Source organism: Mirounga leonina, unplaced genomic scaffold (genome assembly GCF_011800145.1).
Source record: "Mirounga leonina isolate KUSES-001 unplaced genomic scaffold, KU_Mleo_1.0 Mir_170, whole genome shotgun sequence".
NCBI classification, from domain to species: domain Eukaryota; kingdom Metazoa; phylum Chordata; class Mammalia; order Carnivora; family Phocidae; genus Mirounga; species Mirounga leonina.
In genome coordinates this window covers 36,417,174-36,444,932 of record NW_023270433.1, presented here as the reverse complement: position 1 = coordinate 36,444,932, position 27,759 = coordinate 36,417,174, and the positions used below count along the sequence as shown (strand labels likewise).

Here is a 27,759-nt window from a genome sequence, read left to right as displayed (position 1 = left end):
TAATAGTATAATAGCTATCTTTTATTGAGCACCTACTTGTGCCAGGCACTTTACATACATCTTTGCTTATAATTCTCACAACAACCTGGGAGGTAGGCATTATCATCACCATTTTACATGTGAGGAAACTGAGGCTCAACAAGGTTAAGCAGCTCGCTTAAAATCAAACAGCTTATAGACACGAGTGGTAGAAGCAGCACTCAACATGGACATCCGAGAGTGCCCCAAAACTTTCATTAGGCATTCTTCACATAGGGGGAATAGAGGGGGTGGAGGAGTGGGCAAAAGGATGCATTCTTTAGGGGTTGAGGGAAGCTGAGCCCTGCCCTGTTTCCCACCTCCCCACTTTGGCAAGCCATTTCTTTCTCAGACTCAGCTGCAAAGTCAGCAACAACTCACTCTGGCTGAGGTTGCTCTTCTTAGAAAGAGAAAATGGCTGAAACGAAAGCCCTTACCCTGTATGTGTATTTACAGGTGCTGCTGTGCCCACAGAGCTCATGTGGCGAAGCACACCACCATCAGAATGAGAACAGCGCTCCCTTTTAGGCTACACTCCTGCCAGGTATGCAGGGAGTGAAGCAGCTGAGAGATCTTGAAAGGGCTGTTTATTTCCTACTAGATTCCCAGGGACATCAACCAGGAGGGGGCCAGCTCAACAATCAAAACCTCCAATTTGCTCCAGGCCCCTCTTTCCAGGCTTATCCAGCTTCAGAAGTGTTGTGTTCATTCCGTAGATTCAGGGACACATGGTGCCTCTCTCTCTCTCATACACACACACACACACACACAGACACACACACAAAGGTTCTTGAGTTAAGGCACCAAGTCTGGCCTGCACGGCCTTGCAAGTCCTTGCCCATAGGCCCTGGCCCTGGCCCACGGCTGAGCCCATGTGTTTACATAGATGAGTTAAGTGCAGTGTTAGGAGTCTCTTCACAAATGAGGGACAACATTGATGGCTCTGTGCTCTGCCCAGTCTTCCTGTCCTCTGGGATGGGACCTCCTTTCTCCTTGTCAGTTGCCCAGACACCTCCATCCCCTCTCCCTAGCTGGGGTGGGACCAGGTCAGCCATACTTCAGGCCAGTGCTGGGAACTTTGGACCTGGCTTCCGACATCACGAATGTGCCCTTCTAAGTGTGGCAGGGGGCTATTTTGGGACCTTAAAGAGGATCAAGTCCCCACCTCAGAAGGGCAAAGATGGCCAGTCAGGCCAGGATGGAGGGTAAGGTTTCTTTTTGTGCTTTTAAAACACAATCATGTATAACAGGAAGAGAGCTGACCTTTTCCTTCCGAGCTCTCATCCACCTCACTCCAGTCTGCAGACTGGAGTGAGTGTGGAGGGGAAAAGGGTCTTTGGGATTGTGCGTTAGAATGGGAAGTTGCTTCAGCGCCCCCTCACCTGGCCCTACCCGAGCTGGCTAGAGCACATTTATGTCGGCACCCACTTAGTGGGTGGGGCAGAGGTGGGGACGTCCTGGGGATACACGATGTGGTTGTGATGGAGGGTTAAAGGCCTGCCTGAAGGCAGAGGTTAGGGCTATGGGGTTCCTGGGTCCTGGGCTGGGTCAGGATGCCCAGACGAAGTAGGCGACCTCGTCCAGGTCGACGGGGTAATCGGTGAGCAGCACTGGGGTTTTGTCAAAAAGCTCGCCCTTGTAGCTGCGCCACTTGCCTGCAGGCAGGTAGACGTCTCGCTCCTGCTTGCCGGGCTCCAGGACTGGCGCCACCAGCAGCGTGTCTCCAATAAGGAACTGCGAGTCGACGCGGTGTGCCGTCTCGTCACCGGGCGCAATCCACCAGAGGGGGCGCACGATGGGGTCGCCTGTGTCCGTGACCTCCCCAGCCAGCTCCAGCAAGAGCGGCGCTACGAGCGAGGCCCTCAGTGCGGCAAACTTGTGCGCGATAGCCACCACTTCGGCATCATATTGCCAGGGTGGGACCGAGAACTGCATAGCGGGCATGAAGGCGGCCACCTCCAGCCAGCGCACGTAGAGCTCGCGCTCGGGCACCTCGCCCCCGCCCGCTGTGCGCTCAGACACTGCGTTGCCACCCACCATATCGGGCAGGATGAATGGGTAGCCCAGCATGCTGACAGTGAGCACGGCGGGGATGAGTGAGCGCAGCCCCAGATCATAGCCCCACACCGAGTCGCGGTCCACTAGGCGGAAGAAGCAGGAGATGTTCTGTGACTGGTAGCCCACGCGGACCTCCGCCAGGGAGAAGAAGGGCAGGGCCATTTCAGTGTAGCGGCGGCTCCATATGCTGGGGTCGGACAGCGGCCTGTAGGTGCTGAAGTCCCGCGGCAAATAGCTGACTTCGCCTGCGTCAAACTTGAAGGAGGCCACAGCGTAGCGCGAGCGCAGCCGTCGCAGGTGCCCCTGGAACCAGTCTCGAGCCTCCGGGCGTGTGAAGTCGAGCACCGCGCCGATGCCGTTCCACCAGCGCACGAGCGCGGGCAGCCGGCCGGTGGGTTCGCGCACGAACAGCTCGCGTTCCACTCCCTCACCAAAGCACGATGAGTTGTAGTTGACGAACGGGTGAACCCAGAGCGTGACGCGGAAGCCGGCATCACGCAGACGGCGGAACATGTCGCTGGCATTGGGGAACTTGGTCTCGTCGAAGTCGAAGTCTCCATAGGCAGGTGTGTACATGTCATCTATTTCCAAGTGGCTGCTGTTGAATCGGTGCTGGCGGATCTGCTGGGCGAAACGCTGCACTTTGTCCTGGTCCACGGCACGCCCGTAGAGCACCCACGTGGACCAGATGGGGTCCCGGAAGGCCTCGGGTGCTGGCACCCTCGAGGGCTTGTTGAAATAGCGCCGCACCATGTATTTGTGGATGGAAGTGACGTCGGAGCCGACACACACGCGGTAGCTGAGCTCTGGCGCGGCAGGGCGGCCCGCAGGTGGCTTGTAGGGCGTGTTGTGGTAGCGTGCCTGCAGCCGCAGCGAGCGCTCCGTGCCGTTCCAGCCCAGGTGGAAGGGCACGGAGTCGTTGACCTTGATGGCAGCTGCACGCGATGACAGCCAGTAGCGCTCGAGGATGCCTCCGAACGCGGCGCCGGAGGAGTAGACGTCGCTGGTGACGAAGGGCTGAGGCTCCTGCTGGCCGTCCAGGCGGATGGGCCAGTGCTGGGTCCTCATCTCGGCACCACCGTACCAGTGTGCCGCCGCATCGCCCAGGAACATAGCGTGTTCCACCGCGCGCCCCGGAGCCGCCTCCTCCCAGCGCACGCGGTAGCACATGACCGTATCCTTGGGCCTCACAGTCTGGATGAAGAAATGCAGGGGGCGCCCATCGGCTGTGCGAGAACAACCGAGGACCGCGCCGTCGCGGCTGCAGGAGTCGAGGTCCAGTGCCCCCGAGCGGAAGGCCAGGCGGAAGACCTGCTCGCCCTTCTGGTTGCGGATGGAGAAGCCGCCTCGGTTGAGGTCCAGCAGCTCCGCGCGCAGGCGTTCCGCTTTGCGTAGAGAGGCGCTGTAGTAGCACCAGGCCACCACCGCGGCCAACACCAGCAGCAGGCCCAGGACCGCGGAGCCGAGGAGCGGTTTCAGCTCTTTGGAGGGCTTGGGCTTGGCCGGCGAGAAGTTATCAGGCAAGAAGGTGTACATAGCTGCAGCTGGGATGACCTTGGGGCTCTTACGGTTTGCGTGGCTCCCAGGGCGGCGGCGGGGGTAGGCTTGGCTCTCCTCCTGACGGTTCTGGGGCATGAGCCCCCAGTTAGGGAAGGAGTGGGCAGTGGGACCACCCGACAAAGCACATCTGAACCTGGACTGCCTGACTCTGGAAGGGGAAGAGAGAAGTAGAACTGAGCTTTCTCATTCCACAGTATTTCCCTTTGCTGCATCAGAAAGAGGAAGTGTATATTTTGGGAAGTTGTATTCTGGGATATAAGGTCTGGGACATAAAGGCTTGACCCTTACCAGGACCATCTGTATGTGTCTAAACCACTCTTTTTTTTTTTTTTTTTATTAATTAACATATAATGTATTATTTGTTTCAGGGGTACAGGTCTGTGATTCAACAGTCTTATACAATTCACAGCGCTCACCATAGCACATGCTCTCCCCTCTAAACCACTCTTTCTCATGAGCGCCAGTTTTTGCCAAAATTAGTCAGGACTCTGATTGGGGAGGGGCAGATGGCATGCATCCCCATTTTCCTGGTGGAGAAACAACCCAGACAGGGTCAGGGAGCTGTCTAGGATCACAGAATTAGCCAGGCTTCCTTGGATCATACATGGGGGCAGTTCAGGCTGAGGAGCAGGCGAGGGGTCTGGAGAAGGCCATGGTGGGAGAGGGAAGATAATCCAGCCAGCTCTTTAAGATCTTTAACAGGGCAGTAGGCTGGTTTTCCTGTCCCTGCAGGGGGAGAGGAGAGAGGAAGGGGGAACATCTCAGGCATGGAATTTAATCTTGAGTCAAAAGCCAGATTAAATCTGGAGATTAGAGAAGATACCCAAAGCCAGATGCAGTCATGGGCCTGGTTTGGAGAGAGGCAGGGTTGGGTTTGTACATTAGGGCTGGTGTAAAAAGTCTAGCATGGTGGCCATGTGACTTCTCAGGTCACCCTCTCTTTGCTCTCAAACTCGACACTGTTCTCAGCAATTGATCACCAAGTCCATTTCCCCACCAACCTTCCTGCTCTCCTCCTGGCAACACATTTGTTGGCCAGCTACCTCCTGGCTTTGTCTCCACTACGCACCCACTCTCCTCTGCCCCTGCCCTACTTTGGGCACTGTCATTTCTCCCATGTATCATTGCAGTACTTCCCCAATAGGCCTCCCTGCTTCCACCTTCTTTTTCCCCAATGCTCACAGCAACCATGGTGATCTTTTTAAAGCACTTTATGAGACAGTATCTCTTCCTACTTTAGAGCATGACCCCCAGGTTTAAGTTCAGAAGTATAAGCTTTGCAACTGAGGGTCAAGGCATGATGTGGTCTCATCTGCTTTTCTGATTCCATTTCCAGCCAGGCCTATCCTATGATCACCAAGCTCATTCCTTCCCTAACCTAAATCCTTCAGCCATCTGCTCTATGAACTTTCACCTACCCACACTGAACCAATGTCTCTCCCCCACCTATCAGCTCTCCAAGGAGTGGACACCCCCTACTGCACACATAGACTCTCATATACTATATGTTAAACATATGACTGCAGAAAAAACCCCATAGACTTGGTGGGGGGGTGGCAGTGTGTGTCCCAATCTGCTGCCCAAGGCCACTGACCATATCTCAGCCCTCAGGGGGTGGAGTTCAACAAAGAAATAGCACCAGCCAGGTGCACACACAGACATACATGCTGCCAGCCAGCCAGCTGCCCATCTGTTCCAGCTGGGAGGAAGGAGAGAGGGAGACTGGCAAACAGTAATTAGCCTCCTCCCAGATGCCAGTGTCTGTCTCTAAGTCCTCAGCTACTCCCAAGGAGATGCCAGAACCGCTCAGGGTTCTCACCTCCCCCACCTCTCCCACGAAGAGACTATCATCAAGAATGACAGGTGCAGGGTGCCTGGGTGGCTCAGTTTGTTAAGCGTCTGCCTTCAGCTCAGGTCATGATCCCAGGGTCTTGGGATCGAGTCCCACGTTGGGCTCCTTGCTCAGTGGGGAGTCTGCTTCTCCCTCTTCCCCTCCCCTCTGCTCATGATCTCTCTCTCTCTCAAATAAAGAAATAATCTTTAAAAAAAAAAAAGAATGACAGGTGCAGACCAGAATTTTTATCTCAGATATCAATATACAGCTCACTACAATGCCTCCCCCCTCCAAGGAGGTGTTGTCTTAGGGCTTCATTCTCTGTGCTCCCTCCCCCTAAATTCCTAAGCTGGTCAGTTCCAGCTGGTCTGGAACAGCCTCTTACTCCCTGCTTCTCATCCCATACCACTTAGCTTTCAAAACCCCCACCCCTCTATTGCATCCCCTACCTGTGGGTACAGGTTAGAAAAGCCCTCCTGCAGAATGCACACAGTAGCTTTTAGCTGACGCCCTCAAGCTCAGCAGAACCCAAAGGTGGCCTTAGGTGGTCCAGGCCAGACTTGCTGTATATTTATATTGATTCATTCAGGACAACCAAGGCCCCATCCTGGGCACTGAGGGAATAAGGGGTAAGGGTCCATATCTGAAGAGGACAGAGAACCCCTCATCCTCAAAACTTTCATATTAAGTCAGCCCATCTCATGACACTGGAGGCATGGAGAGGCCACCAAGATGACCTCAAAAGCCATTTCCAATAGGTTCTGAGAATCTTAATGTTCTAGGATTCCAAGGTTTTTTGGTGAAGGACAGGGGCCCACAGTCTTGGGCGCCCACTCCATGCAGGCCCTGTGCTGGTCTCTCAAATGCCACCACAGCGTCCAACCCTAACAATAATACTGAACAAGAGGCATAGCTGTAGTGCCCATTCTACAGTTGAAGAAACTTGCCCAAACAGAAAAAGGAACTTGTTTGAAGTTACTAGGTGGCAAGGTTGCCTAAATCCGAAATCCCAGCTTAACCCTCCACAGCATAATTTTTAGGAGATGAGAGATAAATGGTCTGACTGGCAGTCTGAATGCAGCAGAGGAAAGGAGCTTTGTGAGTCAGAGGGTGGGACAGGCTCCCCATCAGGTGGGTGTGTGCACAGTGAAGCCTATCTTCTCAAGGGCTGGTGCTGCTGCTTGCTCCAGAAAGGCTCCTTGGGGTGAGAAAAGGGCAATTTTAATGGTATCTGGGACCGGGGCTGTGGAGGAGGAACTGGTTCCTGTGTTAACAGCGCTAGAGACCCCTGTAATCTGCCGCCTCCGTCATCTGGCTAACCACAGGTTAATGCCGGCAGGTGGGGTCTGCCCTAGCCAAACCTTTCCCCACTTGACACTCAACCTCGGTCTTGGCTGCCAGCCCCTAGCCGGATCTGAGGGGGAGGGCCCGGCCCGGCCCCAAAGCGGGGAGGCCATGCCAAGCTGAGTCGTTTGTCGAACATAATTCCAAGGAGGGGGGGAATGTCAAAGGCAACTCGATCCAGCCCATCTCCCTGCCCTCCCCAAGGACGAGATCAGAGGGGATCGAGTGACTGCGCCTACAGCTTGGAATACTCCACCCCCACCCCAGCGCTACAGCTACAATGTCCGAAGGGACAGACTGAGGTCAAAGGGCCGGCCGCCCGCTGGGAACCGCGGCTTGAGGAGGGGCCCAGGTGTCCAGCCTCGTACCCCCTACTCATCAGTAGGAGCGAAAGTTCAGGAAGTGTGTTTCCTCAGCAACCCCCCAAGGTCCTCCCCCTGGGCTCACTCACGGCAGTGACCCCAGAAGTGGGGGTGAAGGGAGGCTCCCGAAGATTCCCTCCGAGCTAGCCGGAGTTGGGCTGCCACGGCGCGGCGCGGGGCGCTGCCTAGCTGGGAACAGCTGAGGCCCTCCTCGGGACCCGCCCCCTTGCTGCTCGGCCACGCCCCGGTCGTTCGGTCTCGCTTCGGGCCTCGGAGTCCAGCCCCGCCCCTGGCGCTCCAGCCCTCCTCCCACATTGTCACGCGGACTTGAGGTCCCACCTCTTAGCCCCCACCTTTCTCCCACTGCTCTGTGCCCACCTCCGGGCAACTCTGGCAGGCCACCCCAGAGTGTCTCCTGGCTCCGCCCCCTGCCTGCAGGCCCGCCCCCGCTGGGCAGTTGCTTACTGCATGCTAGCGGGGCTCTGCCCTAGGCCTTCTGGGACATGTAGTTCTGGAGAAAGGAGCAATTGTAGAGTGTAGGGGTTCTCGCACCTCTAGGCTAAATTTGGGATGTGTATGAGGAGGAGAGAGAGGCAGGGTAAAGGGGGTAGGGTTGGCTACTGGGATTCCTTTCCCTCCAGATTTGGGCAGGTGGAGGCCATCTTGGTATAATGCTCTCATTAGCTCTTCATGTGGAAAAAGTTTCCCATATGGAAAAAGTTCTCTCATATAGAAAAAGGGTAGCAGAGTTCTGGGCGGATCACAGAGGAGGCTCAGTGCAGGGTGGATCCAATCAAAGACCTCACAGAAGGAGCCTAGTTCCACCAGACAGGAGGCACAAGTTGTCGGTTCCCACCGGACCAGACCAGTAGTATCTGAGGTTGGGGACCTCAGTATTTTGCAATGCCCCCTCTGATCTCCCCCTGCAACACACACCCCATGGTGACACCATTAGAAATGCCCGTGCTGTGAGGTGGCAAATGTGCCCCACCATAGCCCTGCTCCGTCCGAGGAGGAGTTGGGCGCAAAAATACTAAAGATCCCAGAGATTCCAGAACACCTCACCTCTTATTTCTGGAGGGACAGAGAAAGAGGGCTTTGCTTTGTAATTTGAGTTTCTTAGTCATGAAACCCTCCAAAATTATGTTTTAGACTCTTGACTTGGGTAAGGGAGGGCAGCAAGGATGTCTGAACATAGACTTTTTCAGGGCTGTGATGGAGACGCTGGGAGCAGAGATCAAGAACTTTGGGGACAGGGACAGGTCTCTGCAGAATGAAAGACTCTGCATCTACTGAGATGGGGGGGTGAGGGAACATCTAGGTTTGGGGGATACTGAACAAATGTCAGCTGGAGGGTCCTCTTGGGGTGGCCCTGCATGGCTAGGTAGACCCATTAGTTTGGGTGGAGGGAGGACACCAACCATTGTTATGTGTCAGGAGGGCACTCAGGGCCACCCAAGGGAAGTACTGAGATATGGGGGCAAGAAGGGCTCAGGGCAGGATGACTAAGAAAATGCACCTCAGTTGAAGGGGCTTCGCAGGGGCCTGAGTGACTGGCTCCTCACTGCCAGATCCTGTGGGGGTAAGGACTCAGGAGGCAGCCTTTGGGGCGAAGAGTTTATTTACTGCTCAGCCCCCTTGGCCCCGCCAGCCTGGGGTCTACCAGCAGTAGCAGTCAGGATAGGTTTCAGACACAAACTCAGGGTGGACAACATAGTTGTTTCTCTGGGGGCCACCGGTCTTCTTGAAGTGACTTGTGTCCCATCTGTGGGGAGAAATGGGTCAGCCCTTTCGGACCCTCATAGGTCTGATTCCAATTCTCAATGCTAACGGTATCCCAACATTTTGCCCCTAATATTGACCCCATGCTCCAACACTGACCTCCTAAGACCTCAGGTTCTACTGTTAAATTTCTGATTCCCAATACTGGCTCCATAACATTAATTTCTTATCCTCTACTTCAAGCCCTGAACCTAATGCCCTGATCTCTTGATTCTGGGCCCCACTGCCAACCTGTAACCCTTGGAGGTCAGCCTCAACGCCCTCTCATGGAGGGTGCTCCAGTCCCTTGCCAGCTTGGACGACCCCATGACACTAGCGCCCCCTGGTGGCATTTTCTACTCAGTGCATCGCAGCGGACAGTTCCCGCCCCGACTCGTCCCCGCGTGCCCCGCTGCGCCAAACGCCATTTGCGCGGGACTTACCTAAGGTTCGAACAAGGGTAGTATGACGGCGGGGGAGTTATAACAGCACATTGCATTCCGGGCGGGTGCTCGTAGGGCAATACACTCCTGGAGGAGGAAGTGGTGGGCAGGGAGAGGTCGGGCCTCAAAACCCAGACTGGGGCTCTGAGCGGCGCTCTTCCCCTCGGGCCTCTTGGCCCTTCAAGACCCTATCGAAGCTTCCCCTCTGGGAAGATACCTGAAAATCCCTATCCTCGTTAGGCCTGGTTTCCGCCGCCCAGGATGGGCTGTGGGAGTACGCTGGATTGGGGGGGGGGGGGGGGGGGGGGGGGTGGGCTCCAGTCGTTGAAGAGCTGGGAGCCCCCGGGTCCTCTCCATTGGAGGGCAATTACTCCAGCACTAACGACATTTCTAAGGCTCAGGCACTTTCTCGCTCCCCCCTGCCCTGGTGACGGATGAGACTCTGCCTCGCACAATTAATCAGACTTTCTGCCCGGGGAAGGGCGGGGGGAATCACCGTGGGGTAGGGGCAGGATCTAGGGACCCCCCCCCCCCCCCCCCCCGCCACCTTCCTCCACAAGCTCTCTAGACCGACGCGGACTTTGGAGTTCTCCCGGGCTTGGCCCGCCTTGACTGCCACCTGGTGCAGGGGAAAGGTTGTGCCGCAGTCTGGGTTGTAGCTGAGCGCTTGGGCCTCAGTTTCCTCAGCAGTAACACGCTAGGCTGTCTACCTTCAGAGGTGGTGTGGGGCTCTAAAGCCAGGACCCCTCTGGTAATACGGTTACCATTTCCTTGCTCACATAACACCCGGCAATGACCCTGCCCATTATCGACGGTGACCTGAGACCCAGGAACTGAAGCCGCTTTTTTGAGGACACCTGGCACTCCAGAGGCTAGAACCTGCGTCTCTAGGGCCGGGTATCCAGGTAGGGAACCAGGTGTGGGGAAGGGATGTGACCGGTGTGTGGGGTTTCTTCCTCAAAACAAACAAACAAACAAACAAAAACCAAAAACCAAAAAAACCCCCCACCTTCTGGCGGGGCCTCCAGAGCTAGGTTGACCTTGAGCCCAGTTCGGGACGGAGAGCGCCGGGAACCTGGGGGAACCTTAATGCAGGTTCTCCGGTCTCAGCGGTCAGCTCAGGCCCTGGGGCCGGAGGGCGGGACGGGACAGGGCCCAGTAAGGGGATAGAGGCGGCGGGAGCCGGGGTAGGGTCTGGCATAGAGGCAGAGCAGAGCTGGAACTGGTGAGGGATGGGGCGCGCACAGCTGGGGTGAGGCTGGACTCGCGGGGGCGGGGTGGGGTGGGATGGGGGGGCTTGTTTCGGGCGGGGCTTGCCTAAGGCGGGAGCGGCCCTGCGAACCTTACAGTCGGCTGCTCTTTGCACAAAGGCCGGAAGCGGCGTTCCGTGCAGGGTGCTCCGGTGACGTAGTAGTCCATCCCACGTAGACAGTAGCGGCGGCCGGAGCAAGGGCTTTCATAACCCTGGAAGGGCAGGCGGCCGGGCAGAGGATCCACGCACCCGCATCGGGACGGGATGTGAGGCAGCGGCTGGTTCCGTGACAGCGAGTTCAGCATGTTCACCACCACCTCGCGCTCTGCTCCCGCGGACCCAAGCCGGGGAGACCCGGATACAGAGTTACAGGAAAGGGAAGGGACAGGGTCAGAGATAGGAAGAGATGGAAACAAAAACATGGACAGATAGAGGAGACAGGGTTACACCCCTATCTTTGGCTTCTGCCACATCCCCCAGGTCCCATCCCATCGTCCTTCTGGTCTACCCCACTACTGCCCCCACCAACTGTTACCATAGGCGTTGAGTCGTTCCGGCTTAGGAGGGCACTGCAAAGGCATTCCTCGAACAGCTGTCTCCATTCCGGCCTCCTGAAAGTGGCACACGTGCTACCTCAAACTCTGACCCGGAAGAGTTCCTCCTTTTGGGGGTCCTCCCTGAACACCCAGACCAGTCCCAGGCCGTGTCTTCTCCCGCCCTCCAGATGCTCCCCTACTCTCCCAGCCTCGGAGTCTTTAGGGTTGTCCAGATGCTCCCCTACTCTCCCAGCCTCGGAGTCTTTAGGGTTGGCAAGGCAACGCGGTTACTCCGCCTCCGGGGTCGGGGGAGAGGGGATAGGAAGGAAAGGAAATGGAGCTATATATAGGTGGATGGGGTTTGGACCTAGGCCTCAGGCACCCCTGCCTCAGCGTTTGCCTTTGATTTTACCTCTCTTTGTCTAGCTGACTCTGTGTAGTTATGTCTTGGAGTGTCTCTAACTGGGGAGAGGTAGTGTCAATATTATAATATTGCCTGCCCATCAGAATCACCTGGAGGACTTGTGTAAAATCCTGACTCTTTTTTTTTTTTATTCATGAGAGACAGAGCGAGAGAGAAAGGCAGAGGGAGAAGCAGGCTCCCAAGGAGCAGGGAGCCCAATGCGGGACTCAATCCCAGAACCCTGAGATCATGACCTGAGCCGAAGGCAGACGCTTAACCATCTGAGCCACCCAGGCGCCCAAATCCTGACTCCTGAAGTTCTGATTCAAAAGGGTTCAGTCAACCCGAGGTCAGCCATCAGCTACAGTTAAGAACCTCTGCTCTGGCCTCCCATCCTCTCAAATTTCCTCTTTCCTCTGGCCTGGGCCTGCAGCTGGGCTCCTTCCTATCTCCTTGGAAGACTCTCCTATTACCTATCTGCGCGGCAACTGGGTGGCCTTGCTTTCCCTTCTCTTGTCCTTGCTCACATCACAAAGGAGGGAGAGTGGAGCAGGTAGGCTCAACCTATCATTAGCCAGACCATGTGGGGAGGGGCCAGGTGGCAAGCTTCAGGAAGGTAGCAAGTCAGGGAGTGCACACTCACTGTGTCCCCACAGAGCCCAGCCAGAGATTGGGATCCAGGGGATCTGGGAGCTGTTCACACAGCTCCACTCCTGGGCTCCCCTGTCTCCTAGAAAATACAAACCCTAGTTTCACACTTGAGAAAGAGCCCTGGAGCATTGTTGATGGGAAAGGGATGAGGAACTAATGGTGAAATATCAGTCACTGTGGTTTAGCAGTGGAGGGAGATGTGTGTCCCAGACCCCAGGCGTCTGGTCACAGTAGATACCTTAGGTAGCCGGGGAAGGCATGTGGTATATTTGTTCCAGCCGGTGCAGTTGTAAGGTCCCATCCTCCATGTGTTATACTGGTCACCACATAGGTAGTATGGGGTCCATTTGTCTATTTGATCATAGGGGTGGAAACACAAAACATTGTTACTCCTTATTCTACCCCAGGATCTGCGTCCCCCTAGATGTTTCTCCTCTGATCCCCAGCACAAAGATGGACTCTTACTAATATCCCTCAGGCCAGTCAAGCCCAGCCTGGCCCCAGATTTACACACTGAGATGCAGCCCATTTCTCACCTAGGGCAAGTTTCTGAGTGGGGTCTGGATCCTTTGAGCTGATCACTTTGCATCCTGGGACCACCTTCTCTGAATCAGCCTACCTGAAAATGGATCCTCTTCCTCTTTCCTCCCTCTCATTGTCCACATCCAGGGTCCAAAGTTTGCTTATTCTGCCTCCTTAAAATCACTTGAATCTAAACCCTCTTCTCATCCCCCATGATCTCACCGCTGTATCTCTGCCGTGCCATAACGAGGAGACAATATCATGTCGTGGTTAATAGAATGGACTTCACAGACATTTGGGGTTCAAATCTCAGCTCTGCCAAATAGCTCTGTATGATCTTGACTGAATTAATTTCACTGTGTCTTAATCTCCTCAATTTTAAAATGGGGGTAATAGTATTATCTACCTCATAGATTGTTGTGAGATTTAAATGAGTTAATACATGTAAAACACTTAGAACAATGCCTGGCACATAGAAAACTATTACTACTATTGGCCTACTAACCGCCCTATCTCCTTTTGAAATTCTACAATCCAATCTCTACATAGATTTTCACAAATGAAAATCTGACCAAGACACTTCCTTACTTAAAATCCTCCAAAGCCCCACCCACCCAGTCATCTAAGTCTGTCCTAACGACCCTCCATGATCTACTACCCTAACAGTCTGAAAGAACACATGTGCAAGACACCTGGAAAGGAGGTCTAGGAGCCCTAGAGGAAGAGCAGGTGTATATATGTGTGGGGCAGGGTGTTGGGATTTGGAGTTCTGGATTGGTGAGTTGGACATATTAAGTTTGAGGTGTTTGGGGACATTCAGGTAAAGTTGACCATAATCAGATGGAGAGTGGAATTCTAGTGAGAGGTCAAGGATAGAAATAAAGACTGAGTTCTCGGTTAAGACACCGGTTAGATAAAATGGTCTCAGGAGAAGAATAAGGAGAGAAAGGAGAGAAGAGAGCTCAGATTAGCACCCTGAGGAACCCCACATTTCCAGAATGGGGGAAAAAGAGACCTAGGAAATTGAAGCATCAGAGAAGCTGAGGAAGGAAGGAGTATCAAGAAATAGAGGGCGCCTGAGTGGTTCAGTCGGTTAAGCATCTATCTGCCTTCAGCTCAGGTCATGATCCCGGAGTCCCAGGATGGAGTCCCACATTGGGCTCCCTGCTCAGTGGGGAGTCTGCTTCTCCCTCTGCCCTTCACCCCTCTGTTGCTTTGTTGCTCTGTTGCTCTCTCTCCCTCCCAAATAAATAAATAAAATCTTAAAAAAACAGGAGTGGTCAGAGCTTGAAATGCATAATGTAGGTCTCATTGATTGAAGAGTCCCTTGGATGCGGTAATTAGAACTACACAAGAGCAGTTTTAATGTTTGAATGTAGGAGATACAGACTCCCAATTTCAATTGGATAAATATTTATCATCAATTAATTCAATAAACACTTATGAGGCCTGGTTATACTAGATGCAGGGGCACAGCTGTGAATAAGAAAAGACTCTGCTCTTTTGGAATGTACAGTGAGAACATCACAAACACCTAACCAAATGGGAAAGATAATTTCTCATAAGGTGTAACAAGGAGTGAGGAAGTAGAGACTGTGAGTATAGACTATGTTTCTAAGAATCTTGGCTGTGAAGGGGAGGAGCAAGAGAGAATTTTTAGGCAGGAAGGGGTTAGAAAAGGCTTCCAGGTCAAGGGGAAAGAGGTGTGGTGGGGCAGAGAGATGCAGGAGAGATGGAGAACTGATGGAACAGGGTCGCTAAGAAGATGGGAAAAGATGCCCCTGGAATATACCTGGAGGGATTTGTTTGGAAGAGGTTAATACTCCCTCCATCTCTTTAGGGATAGGACCCAGGCCTCTTCAGTTCTTTGGCACAAATAGGAAACTCCCAAAAGGCAGGGCCTGGATCTCCTCCTTCAGGGTCAGGGTTAGGGTCAGGTCAGGTGGTTGGGAGTCAAGCTGGACTGGAGATGATTGGAGAAGTGGGGTGGGGATAAAGTTGATATGGGATCAGAGTGGAGGTCAGGACTCAAGTTGGGCTCAGGTTAAGGGTCATTGTTGAAGTCTCTGAGTGGGGTCATTGTTGGGTAGGTAAGGGGTGAGGTCCTACCTTCCTCTTGACAGAGCCAGTATTTCTCAGGAAAGTAGGGGTGGCCTGGTATGGAACCCTTATAGCTGTAGTCCTGCATGGCACATTTGACCATCTTCTGCAGGGCTTCAGGATCCACGTGGTGCTGCATGGTCTGAGTCAGGCCCTGGGCAAGGGGAGAGGAGAGGAGAGGAAATGACTAAGTGCATAAAGGCCCCAGCTTTGGTGTCCTGCTGGACTCAGATCCAGTCCCTATTGAGAAAGTCAGCCCAATTGGGTGTCCTCCCTATGCCAGAGGGATCCCCATGCCAGTCTTGACCCCCTCTGCATAGTTTTTTGTTTGAATCACACTTTCTTCCTTTCTTTCTATCCAAGGCTAGGGCTTGGAGCCAGGCATTTGTCCTCAGAGTGCTTTTCTGATGTTCTTTTTTTTTTTTTTTTAAAGATTTTATTTATTTGACAGAGAGAGACACAGCGAGAGAGGGAACACAAGCAGGGGGAGTGGGAGAGGGAGAAGCAGGCTTCCCGTGGAGCAGGGAGCCCAGGACCCTGGGATCATGACCTGAGCCGAAGGCAGACGCTTAACCAACTGAGCCACCCAGGCGCCCCGCTTTTCTGATGTTCTCATTTCTGTCCTTTCCTTGACTGGGAGCTCTTTAAGGGCAGAGCTGGGTGTTCCTGTTTCCTTGCAGACTGTGTGCTATCTGGGAGCAGGGCCTGGGTCTCCCCAAACAGACCAACAGTCCCCTGGTATAACCTGGAGCCTCAGGAAAGCCTGGCTGCCCTGGGAGCCAGCTGCCTTATGCAGGTGTTTTGGAAGGGAGCGCTCTCTGGGAATTTGGCACCTTGAAGGAGATGAAGGATGGGGCTGGAGGGACACCTAATTTAAAATCTCATTCCTGAGGGTGCCTGAGTGGCTCAGTCATTGGGCGTCTGCCTTTGGCTCAGGTCATGGTCCCAGAGTCCTGGGATCGAGCCCCGTGTGGGCTCAGCGGGGAGCCTGCTTCTCCCTCCCCCTCTGCCTGCAGCTCTCCCTGCTTGTGCTCATTCTCTCTCTGTGTGTCAAATAAATAAATAAAATCTTTAAAAAAAAAAGAAAAAAGAAAGAAATGAGAGGATTTAAAAAAAAAATCGAATTCCCTGACTCCAACCTGACCCTGGTTCTACTGTGGCTCTGATCTTGACACCAATATCACCCTTGACTCTGACACTCACTTTTCTTATCCTACCCTGACCTTTTTCCTGATCTTGGTTCAGGCCCTGGGTTCCTCTGCTTCTTGGGGTTTACCTTGTCTTATCTCCTTCAATCCCTTATTGGGTTAGATCTGTGGAATTCCTGATTAAGACCTACCTCTGGATCTCCCTTGTCCTCAGCTGAGGGCAGAATGAATGCCAGGTTAGTTGTAAACCAATAGATCTCTGCAAGCAGCTGGTGTAAAAAGGCAGCTGGGTCACAGGGGTGGGACACCCAGCAAAGTCAGAGACTAGAAGGGACTTCCTCATAGTGGACAGCAAGGTGCTGGGATGGTGAAACAGCCACCCTCATTTCCCCCTTAGGATCTAAAGAGCAAAGGCTTCTCTTGGCCAAGATGAGACCTGGTGCCCCTACTGCCCTGAGAGCCACTCAGCTGAGGGGTTTACTGGATCTCTGTGCCCAGCTGAGGTTTTGTTTTGTGGGCAGATCCTGCACAATCATACTCCATATAGGTGAAAGAGCCACATGACTTGGCATTCCCTTGACCTTTACACACACACACACACACACACACAGTCATTTAGGAGAACTCATAGACGTCATCAATTTTCCCCTTAGAGGCTTTCCTCAGATGTCTGTATCTTTGATTGTCAGCTCATGGTTATGAGTAGGAGACTAAAAAAGCTTAGTGGAGGCTCTGAGCTGTGTATGGGTGGGCTTTGTCAACCAAGAGCATCATTGTAGGATGGTCTGGCTAAACCTATTTTTGTCAAATTCTGTCAGTATCTGTAGATCTTCCCTCTTGGGCTGATCAGATTCTTCAGAAGACACTCTCAATCTTTGGCCTCCAGGTAGTGGCCTGGCTACCAGTGTTCTGAGAATCTAGTGGAGGGGCGCCTGGGTGGCTCAGTTGGTTAAACAACTGCCTTCAGCTCAGGTCATGATCCTGGAGTCCCGGGATCGAGTTCCACATCGGGCTCCCTGCTCGGCGGGGAGTCTGCTTCTCCGTCTGACCCTCCCCCCTCTCATGCTCTCTATCTCATTCTCTCTTAAATAAATAAATAAATAAATAAATAAATAAATAAATAAATAAAATCTTTAGAAAAAAAAAAAGAATCTAGTGGAGAAGAGGATTGCGGGGGCGGGGTGGGTGCTGGCATTCAGTATGTGGAGGTTCACCTGTATTCAGCATGGTACCCTGCCCTCAGCTGGGCCTGGTATCCCCAGTCCTGAGATCCTTGCCAAAAAATTAGCCTTCTGATTTTTGCAGAGATGGGACGGGCAGTCACCCATGGCATGGAATAGAAGAGGGGATTAGTGGGCTTAACTGATTTTTTAAAAAATATATTTAAAAAATTATTTATTTGAGAGAGAAAGATAGAGCGTGCCCATGAGTCAGGGAGGGGTGGGAGAGGAGCAGAGGGCGAAGCAGACTCCCTTCTGAGCAGGGAGCTGGATGGGGGGCTTGATGCGATGCGGGGCTCAGTTGAGGGGCTGACTGAACCACTGAGGTGCCCCGGTTTTACTGCTTCTTAAACAGCTTTCAAATCATCCTTATTTTAGCTGTAGTCCTATCCTATCTTCAGTTCCAGAGAAGCCTAGTATTACCAATTCCTGAGCCTTTTTTTTAAAAAGATTTTATTTATTTATTTGAGACAGAGAGAATGAGAGACAGAGAGCATGAGAGGGAGGAGGGTCAGAGGGAGAAGCAGACTCCCTGCTGAGCAGGGAGCCCGATGCGGGACTCGATCCCCGGACTCCAGAATCATGACCTGAGCCGAAGGCAGTTGCTTAACCAACTGAGCCACCCAGGCGCCCAATTCCTGAGCCTTTTTGAAAATTCTGCAGTTTTAGTTGAATTATGTCTTGTGTTTCCCACTGCTGGCTTTGGATTCAGCTTTCTCAGCTCTGCTGTCAGGTAATAGTTATTGATCATACTTTCTAGCTTCTGAAATTTTGTAGCCATTGTCCTTTCTCACTAGTTTTGTGAGTTTATGTGTCAAATATCTATTTACAGGTGTTCTAGAGGGTTTCAGGAGAGAGTCAAAATACATATGTTCAATTTCAACCCAGAAAATTAGAGTTGTATATTCTATATACTAATCCTTTGTCAATTACATGTTGCAAATATCTTCTCTCAGTTTGTGGCTTGTGTCTTCATTTTCTTTATAGTGTCTTTTGATGAAAAGAAGTTCTTAATTTTAACATATGTAAATTTATTAATCTCTTCTTTTATGTAGTACTTTTGTGACTTCTTTAATAAATACAACCATACTCTCAGATAATGGAGATAATGTCCTATATTTTCTTCTAAAAGCAAATAGTTTTACTTTCCATAGTTAAGTCTTTTATCTGTCAGGAGTTGCTATTGGTGTGAGTTAGGGATAAAAAAAAACTTTTTATCCATCTGGATAACCAACTGTCCCATTGAATAGTCTATCTCTCCCCACAACCCCCCCCCCCGCACCAATATATAATGCTATTCCAATTCTGATATATCTTTTCCCATAGCTTTACTTTCAGTCATCTCTGTTGTGTATTGTTCCATATATATATGGCCCCATATCTGATCTGTTTCATTCTCTATCAATCAATTTGGCTATTCCTACAGTAATACTATGCTTTATAAATGTTTGTCACTCTTCCTATCTACATGCATGTTATACCTCTCCGTTTATTTTTTAAGCAAAGTTTTATATTATCCATAGAGTTTTATACACATTGATTTCTACTTACTGTTGTTTTTTGTTAGAATGATATACGTGTGTGTGTGTGTGTGTGTATTTTATTTTTTAAAATTATGCTTCCTGGGGCACCTGGCTGCCTCAGTTGGAAGAGCATGCGACTCTTGATCTCGGGGTCATGAGTTTGAGCCCCATGTTGGGTGTAGAGAGTACTTAAAATGAATAAATATATTAAAACTTAAAAAAATAAAATTATGTTCCCTAAATACTTGCTGTTGAGGTAAAGAAATGTGATTGACTTTTTATCTTATATTCACCCAACTTTCTAAATTCTTATTCTAATAATTTGTAGATGCTACATACACAACTGTATTGTCTGTGAATAATAAGTTTTTTGTATTCCTTTCTTACCCTTGTATCTTACATGATATTATTTTCCAAAATACAACTTATCTGATACTGTTTTCTAAATTTTGGCACTTTCCTTAAATTTAACAAATTAAAAATCATAATTATTTTCCATTGACATTGGTTGCTTAAATTTAACTCACGTTTACCAATTTCTTAGCTCACCATTCCTTCTTGCATCTCAGACCTTCCTTTTGTGATCACTTTCCTTCTCCCCAAAGTATATCCTTTAGATGTTCCTTTATTACAGGTCTGATGGTAGTAAACATTTTCATTTTGTTTGCTGTAAATGTCTTTATCTTTCTTTTGTTCTTGAAAGAAAGATATTTTGGGCGCCTGGGTGGCTCACTCAGTTGAGTGTCTGCCTTTTGCTCAGGTTGTGATCTCTAGGTCCTGGGATCCAGCCCCAGCGTTGGGTTCCCTGCTCAGTGGGGAGTCTGCTTCTCCCTCTCCCTCTGCCCCTCCTCCCTGCTCGTGCTCTCTTTCGCTCTGTCTCTCAAAAAAATAAATAAGATCTTAAAAAAAAAAAAGGAAGACATTTAGACAACAATTTTTCTCTGCCTGTTTTTAAGGTCATCTCTTAAGCTGGTGTTGGGCAGTTCCACTGTGAGATACTGATGTGTGAAATTCCTTCTATTTATTCTATATCTGTGGATTCATTTCTTTTATTAGTTCTGGAAAATATGGAGCCTTTTTCTCTTCAGATAATGCCTGTTCTCCTTTCTGCTCTATCCTTCTGGGACTCTGAGTAGATGTGTATGAGATCTTCTCCTTCTGTCTTTCATATTGCCTAATGTTTTTTTCATATTTTTTAACCACTTGGTCTCTGTGCTGCATTCTGGGAAATGTCTTTCTCTCTTTCATTTCACAATACTCTTTTTTTTTTTAAGTTTTTATTTTAATTCCAGTTAGTTAACATACAGTGTTACATTAGTTTCATTTGTACAATATAGTGATTCAACAATTCCATATATCACCCAATGCTTATCACAAGTGCACTCCTTAATCCCCATCACCTATTTCACCCATCCCCCCACCCACCTCCCCTATGGTAACCATCAGTTTGTTCTCTATAATTAAGAATCTGTTTCTTGGTTTGTCTCTTTCTCTCTTTTTGTTTTAAGATTTTATTTATTTATTTATTTATTTATTTATTTATTTATTTATTAAGATTTTATTTATTTGACAGAGAGAGAGAGAGCACAAGTAGGCAGAGTGACAGGCAGATGGAGAGGGAGAAACAGGCTCTCTGCCGAGCAGGGAGCCCGATGCGGGGCTCGATCCCAATACCCCAGGATCATGACCTGAGCCGAAGGCAGCCGCTTAACGGACTGAGCCACCCAGGCGCCCCAGATTTTATTTATTTATTTGAGAGACAGAGAGAGAGCATGAGCAGGGGAAGGGGCAGAGAGAGAGAGGGAGAAACAGACTCCCCTGCTGAGCAGGGAGCCTGATGTGGGGCTCGATCCTAGGACTCTGGGATCCTGGCCTGAGTCAAAGGCAGATGCTTAACCAACTGAGCCACCCAGGTGCCCCTTGTCCCTCTCTCTTTTTTCCCCTTTGTTCATTTGTTTTGTTTCTTAAATTCCACGTGTGTGAAATCATATGGCATTTGTCTTTCTCTGACTTATTTCATTTAGCATTATACTCTCTTGCTCCGTACATGTCATCGCAAATGGCAAGACTTCATTCTTTTTTATGGCTGAATAACATTCCATTGTATACATATACACCTTATCTTCTTTATCCCTTCATCAGTCAATGGACACTTGGCTGCTTCCATATCTTGGCTATTGTAAATAATACTGCTATGAACATAGGGCTTCATGTATCCCTTTGAATTAGGGTTTTTGTGTTCTTTAGGTAAATACCTAGTAGTGCGATTGCTGGATTGTAGGGTAGCTCTATTTTTAACTTTTTGAGGAAACTCCATACTGTTTTCCAGAGTGGCTGTACCAGTTTGCATTTCCACCGACAGTGTAAGAGGGTTCCCCTTTCTCCACATCCTCACCAACACCTGGTGTTTCTTGTGTTGTTGATTTTAGCCATTCTGACAGGTGTGGGGTGATAGCTCTTTGTAGTTTTGATTTGCATTTCCCTAATGGTAAGTGATGATGAACAGCTTTTCATGTGTCTTTTGGCCATCTATATATCTTCTTTGAAGAAATATCTGTTCATGTCTTCTGCCCATTTTATTTTAGAAAGAGAGAGAATGGGGGAGGGCAGAGGGAGAGGGAGAGAGAATCTTAAGCAGGCTCCCTACCCAGTACACAGCCTGATTCGGGACTTGATCTCATGACCCTGAGATCGTGATCTGAGCCAAAATCAAGAGTCAGACATTTAAGTGCCTGCATGACCCACGTGCCCCTCTTCTGCTCATTTTTAAAATTAGATTATATTTTTTGGGTGGTTGAGTTTTCTAAGTTTTTTATATATTTTGAATACTAACCCTTTATTGGATATATCATTTGCAAATATCTTCTCCCATTCCCTAGGTGGCCTTTTAGTTTTCTTGGTTGTTTCCTTTGCCATGCAGAAGCTTTTTACTTTGATATAGACTAATAGTTTACTTTTGATTTTGTTTCCCTTGTCTCAGGAGACATATCTAGAAAAAAGTTGCTTCAGCCAATGCCAAAGAAGTTAACAATACCTGTTCTTCCAATCCATGAGCAAGGAATGTCTTTCCATTTCTTTGTGTCATCTCACTGACACTCTTAAGCTATGTCTAATCTGCCCTTTGACCCATCTACTGAGGTTTTGGTTTTAACACACATATTTTTTCTTTCTAAAATTTCTATTTACTTCTTTTTTTTTACATTTGTCTGGTCTTTAAAAAATATAATCACTTGCTTGCTCATTTTGATGATTTCACTTCATTTTTTAAAAAATGTGTAATAATTATTTTGTATTCTTTAACTGTTAATTCCAATACCTGAAGTCCTTGGAGGTTTTAGTCTGTTGTTTGTTATTTCTGCTGACTGTCAATATGGTGGTTTGTTTCCTTATACCTCTTATTGCAAACTCAGATTTGATTGGCCTTACTGTGAAGGATACTTGGAAACCTACATTGAGGGGTATTTTCTACTACAGAGGATACACATTCATTGTGTGTGTGTGTGTGTGTGTGTGTGTGTGTGTGTGTGTGTGTGTGTGGTGGGGCAGGGAGCCAGAGATCACTAAACTTTCTGGTTCATTTTGGAGTTTAAGATTTAGTTTCTTCACCTCACTTAAAGCTTAGACTCCTGCTTGTAGTGCTGATATTGGCATTCATCCTCAGGGCATCCTAAGTATACTGACCACCCACCTCTATGAGAGTCCAGAAAAAATAAAAGTAAATTTTTATGCAAGACCTAGTTGTTTTAAAGCAGGAGGGCCCTTGAGAGTTTCTAGATCAGCATACTGCCAGAAGCAGTATGCTTCATTCTTCATTCTTAATCCCACTGCTGTCTGGCTTTCACTCCTCTCTACTCACTGAAGCTGTCTGGCCAGATTGCTAAGGATTACTACATCCAAGAGATCCATGTCTGTGTTGACATTTGGCACTGACCTTTGTCTAAAATGCTGTCTTTGTTGGTTTCTCCTTGATTTTCCTCCTATCACCCGGTCTCCTTTTATGGCTCTTCTTCCTTTACTTACCTCTTAAATAATCTGTATTCTCCAAAGTCCATCCTTGACCTCTTTCTTATTTTTCCTTGGCAATCTCATACACTCCTATGGCTTTAGCTACTGCCTGTATGTTGATGATTTCAAAATTTGTATCTGTAGCCCAACCCTTTTCCCTGTGCTTCAGATTAAGTATATCCAACTACCTACCAGATATCTCCTGTTAGTCCTCGAATATTTTTGTCCCAAAATGAACTCCCAATCTTTTTCTAATCTGCAATTCCAAATCTCAGAACTACTATTCCTCTATTTGCCAGAGCCCTAAACCCAGGAGTCATCCTAATCTCTCCTCTCTTCTTCATACCCAGATGGTGACCAAGATCTATTGATCTACTTCTTAAAATTCCCTCCTATTGAATGTCAAAAAGGCAGGCACTCTCATATTTTTTTGGTGGGCATGTAAATTATAACCCTTATTACAGCAATTTGAAGTGTATATCAAAAATTTTCAAAGTGTGCATATCCTTTCTCCCAACAATTTCATTTCTAGTAATTTACCCTAAGGAGATAGTTGATGTCTACAGATGTACACAAATGATTGTACTAGCAACATTTTGTAAATAACCTAAATTTCCAATAAGATTCTTTAAACATAATTTGGTACATTCATAAAATAAAATACCATAGTCATTAAAATGACATTATAGAATATTTTTACACAAAAAAATGTACCTCATATGTGGTTATATGCAAAGAGCAAGATTCAGAGTGTTAGTATACAATGTGATGCCTTTTCATAAAAAATGTTTGCTTCGGGCGCCTGGGTGGCTCAGTTGTTAAGCGTCTGCCTTCAGCTCAGGTCATGATCCCAGGGTCCTGGGATCGAGCCCCACATCGGGCTCCCTACTCGGCGGGAAGCCTGCTTCTCCCTCTCCCACTCCCCCTGCTTGTGTTCCTGTTCTCGCTGTTTCTCTCTGTTATATAAATAAATAAAATCTTTAAAAAAAAAAAGTTTGCTTCCTAAAATGGCATATAATAATAAATTAACAATGGTTAATTTGGGTAGTGAGATCATAGGCCTTTTTTCTTTGTGCTTCTCTGAGTTATCCCAATTTTCTGCATTGAGCATGTATTTATTTTATAATTATAAACATTATTTTAAAAATTCTCTCCTATTCTGGGGCGCCTGGGTGGCTCAGTTGGTTAAGCGACTGCCTTCGGCTCAGGTCATGGTCCTGGAGTCCCGGGATCGAGTCCCACATCGGGCTCCCTGCTCAGCGGGGAGTCTGCTTCTCCCTCTGACCCTCCTCCCTCTCATGCTCTCTGTCTCTCATTCTCTCTCTCTCAAATAAATAAAATCTTTAAAAAGAAAAAAAATTCTCTCCTATTCAAAAAATTCCCTTTTCACTGCCACAGTCTCTCCTTATCTCTCACCTACATCCTCCTTTCCTTATCCTTCACCACCTCACTGGGCTTCCTGCCCTGAGCCCCAGCCCCTCCAATCTCCTGCCACTGTGGCTCCTCTCACCATTGGGCTGGCCTCCCCCACTGCTCCAGTTCTTAATTCCTGGTGGATCCTTGTCCCGAGGCTGCCATTTCCCCTGACTCTTTTCTGTTGGAAGCCCCCTCCCTCAAGATCTCTTAGTAGACCTGCCCTTCAAGAACCAGGAATGCTCTCCCGATTTTCCAACTCTTGTATCAGTACATCCACTGGACAACCCTATTTTGTTCACTTGTCTGCTGAGAGCTCTTCACAGGCACAGCCTGGCTTTTCATTGTTGTATCTGCATTGTGCCTGGCACATGTAGATACTTGCCACTTGTTGGACGGTACACACAGATAAATTCCCTTGGGCAGAGTCACAAGTAGACTCACAGATCTTGTCTCCATTTTGTGAATGCTGCACAGACCCACTTGGCCACTCATCTTCAAGTACAGACATACAGACACAAGAAGACTGTGATATATATGCATGAAAACATGCCTATAGCACATTTTCTGGCATATCCCACAGGCAGCCTCAGGGCCTTTGCATTTTCTGATCACTCTGCCTAGAACCCTATTCTGTCAGCTAGCTCTTCATAGGGCTAGTTTTCTCTTATCTTTCTGGTCTCTGCTCAATGTCACCGTGAGAGAGAGGTCTTCCATGACCTCCCTATTTAAGTAGCTCTGCCTGGTTACTTTCCATTTCCATTACCCTGTTTATTTCCTATCCAGCATTTTGGATAATTTATAAAACTTGTTTATTTGTTGATAATTATTTGTCTCTCTCCACCTTCTACCCTAGTGGAGTAGGAGGGCACCATGAGGGCAGAATTTTGTACTATTTTATATATTATTATAAATTCCATGCCTAGGCAAATGAATAAAATCCATACATGCATGCGTGTACGCACATGCACGCACACGCACACATACATAGCTACAAATAATTACAAACACGTAATGACAACCACACACTACCAGTCATTCAGACACACATGACCATTCACTCTGGCCTGTCCACCCACCCAGCCTCTACTTACCGGCGTCACAAACTTGTTGGCTTCCCAGGCCCACAGAGGTGGGTCTTTATAGACCTCCTTGATAGAGGTAGGAGCCCTGTAGGAGTCACTGTAGGTGCTGATGGGGGTCTTGGTCTTGCGGGAGAAGAGGAACATAGTGAGGTCTAGGGGATGCCGTGGTGGGCTCTACCTACCAAGGGCTCCTGTAAGACATCAGTGACCACCCCCTCTGCCAGAAAGCCCACACCTCCAGCCTGGCAGGTGCCCCTAGCTGCTGTGACCCCCTCCTATGGAGGATCTCTCAGCTGCCCTCCCTCACAACCTTCCTGCTCCTACCCCACCCTGCTTCCTCCACTAGGATGGGCACTGCCCATTATGATATCACCTGGCTCAGCCCCATCCCTGGGGAGGTGAGGAGATCCAATTCCCTTCCTACCCCCAGCCTCTTCCTGCCTCGAGCCTCTCAAAAGAGTCCAATTTCCAAGAGTTCAGAGGGTCCCTGGAGATCATCTAGGCCAAACTTCTCACTTTGATGAAGAGAAATGGAGGTTCCGAGACATCAAGTGACTTGTCGAGGGTCACGCAGCAGGTCAGTGGCAGGCCTGGCCTGGGAACCCATGAGTGGAAGCAGAGTGAAATGTGTATCCAGAGAATCAGTTCTCTCCCCTTCCCAGCCCACCTGCCTCTTGCCCACGACCCAGGTAGGGAGCTGAGGCTGGCTTGTTTGATGCTTTTAATATCATTATTTGTGTTACACGATACACAACCAAGGATGATGGTCAATACTGCGATGGAAATGTTAAAAAAAAATATTATACACGGCTCATGTCTTCCACACACCTTCCTGGAAATAAATTAGTGAGCACGGAGAAACCTGGCTGGTTGGCAGCCAGAGCTGAGGGTAGAGGGAGTGTTAAGGCAGTATCTACAAGGGGGAAGGATGACGGGGAAGGGGGCAGGGGGCAAGCTAAGGCCTCAATTCCTCCCCTCCAACATCCCAGACAGGAAAGGAGGGACCCACACACTCTCCTAGACCCAGAAGGTGCTGGCTACCAGCTTCCTACTTCTCACCACCACTTGCACACTGCCTCAGTTGGAAGCCCTTGCCTGCCAGGGAACTAGTGTGTCCTGTGGGCAGCGAGCTTTTCCCTGCTTCCTCAGGGCCAGAGAGGTCGAGCAGTGGGCCAGTCATAGAGCAAGTCAGCAGCAAAGGCAGTAGTCTAAATGAGCCCTCATGGGGGCCCTGCCCGGAAAAGAGGAGGTACCCATGTTCTAGATGGGTGAGTCAGGGAGCCCAGGGTAATGATAGTAGTGGTAGGAAGCTTGGCTGTGGGGCCCAGCTGACGGGATGGGGATGCTGACCAGGGTGGCAGAGAGAGGTTCAGATGGGGGCCAGTACGGACCTTGTAGGCCCTGCAGGTGCCTTCTTTTACCTTGCCTTCCTTTGGTCCTTTCTCATCACCTAACCAGGGTCCCTGTACTAGATGAGGTAGGGGAGGGTGGAGGAATTGAGGGTAGAAAGCTGCACCTCAACACTTTGGGGTTGGCAGCCTGGGGGTGTGGTGCATGGAGAGGGGCTACCCTTCCTAAGCCAGCAGCCTTATTCTCTCTTCTCACTCCCCTCCCCTCCTTTCAGCTCCCATCTCCCAGGAATGGCAGCCAGGGAGTGGGCCGTGGGGGTGTCCTCGGCACACCTGCAGCACGTGAGTGATACATCTGAGAGTGGATACGCCAGCATGTGTGGGGTGTCAGCATGGAGGAATGGGGAGTGCACACCCTGGTCCTGGGATATGAGGTTTGTGGGGCGGAAGACCTGAGCAGTCTTAGGCTCTCTGTGCTTTCATATTTCTTCATATGGGGGCAGGTCTCTATTGCCTAGTCCAGGGGCGGGGGGCTTAGTCACCTCCTCCCTCTCGATTTTCACCCTCAGCTTTTCTGCCCTCTCCCTCCACACCAGCACCAGCAGAAGCAGCAGGACACACACTCCGACCCACAGATGCCACAGAGAGCCACACACACCACATACACCCCCCCACATACATGTTCACAGAACACACACGTGTTCCCAAACAGATCCCAAGCACACACAGGTCCCTTAGGAACTTCCCCCTTCCTTTCCACACAGACCCACAACTCAGGAAGCCCCACAGGTGTATTCAAAGACACACAGAGACCTGCCTACACACCTCCACAGAAACCTCTATGAAGAAATTCCTTCAGGTTTGAAAAGACCTTAAAAGTAATTTCAGACAGCACTCATTTTACAGCTGAGGACACGAAAGCCCAGAGAAACAACACAAGTGCTTGTTGAGATCACAGAGAGTGCTAGCACGAGGGCCACGCCCCCAGCTTCTGACTCCCGGGCCAGGGCCAGGGCTCTGAGTCCCATGCTGAGCAGCCTCTCACATCGTAACAGACCACACAGTCTTTCCCGCCACGGACACTCACATCCATGACAGAACCAGACATCTGGAGAGACAGGCCCAACACAGAGATATAGATACCCACCCTGACAGCCTCTCTCTCTCTCTCT

General features: G+C 49.7%; 1 protein-coding gene across 14 annotated transcripts; it reads right to left on the bottom strand.

Annotated features, from left to right (window-relative positions):
- MYORG (myogenesis regulating glycosidase (putative)) lies at positions 1-27,754 on the bottom strand. Of its 14 annotated transcripts, XM_035016436.1 has the most exons (8): positions 25,663-27,754; positions 25,248-25,361; positions 14,854-14,998; positions 12,461-12,573; positions 11,168-11,243; positions 10,723-10,957; positions 9,381-9,467; positions 1-3,784 (listed from the first exon to the last, which is right to left on the bottom strand). In XM_035016436.1, exons 3-8 carry the CDS (start codon positions 14,981-14,983, stop codon positions 1,567-1,569), a joined length of 2,859 nt encoding a protein of 952 aa, XP_034872327.1. In that variant the 5' UTR covers positions 14,984-14,998; positions 25,248-25,361; positions 25,663-27,754; the 3' UTR covers positions 1-1,566. The 14 variants fall into 14 exon arrangements, with proteins under 14 accessions (XP_034872327.1, XP_034872326.1, XP_034872328.1 ...); XM_035016435.1 differs by having other exon boundaries at positions 25,248-27,754; XM_035016448.1 differs by having other exon boundaries at positions 3,703-3,784; positions 10,728-10,957; positions 25,248-27,754.
- Positions 27,755-27,759: the final 5 nt, after the last annotated feature.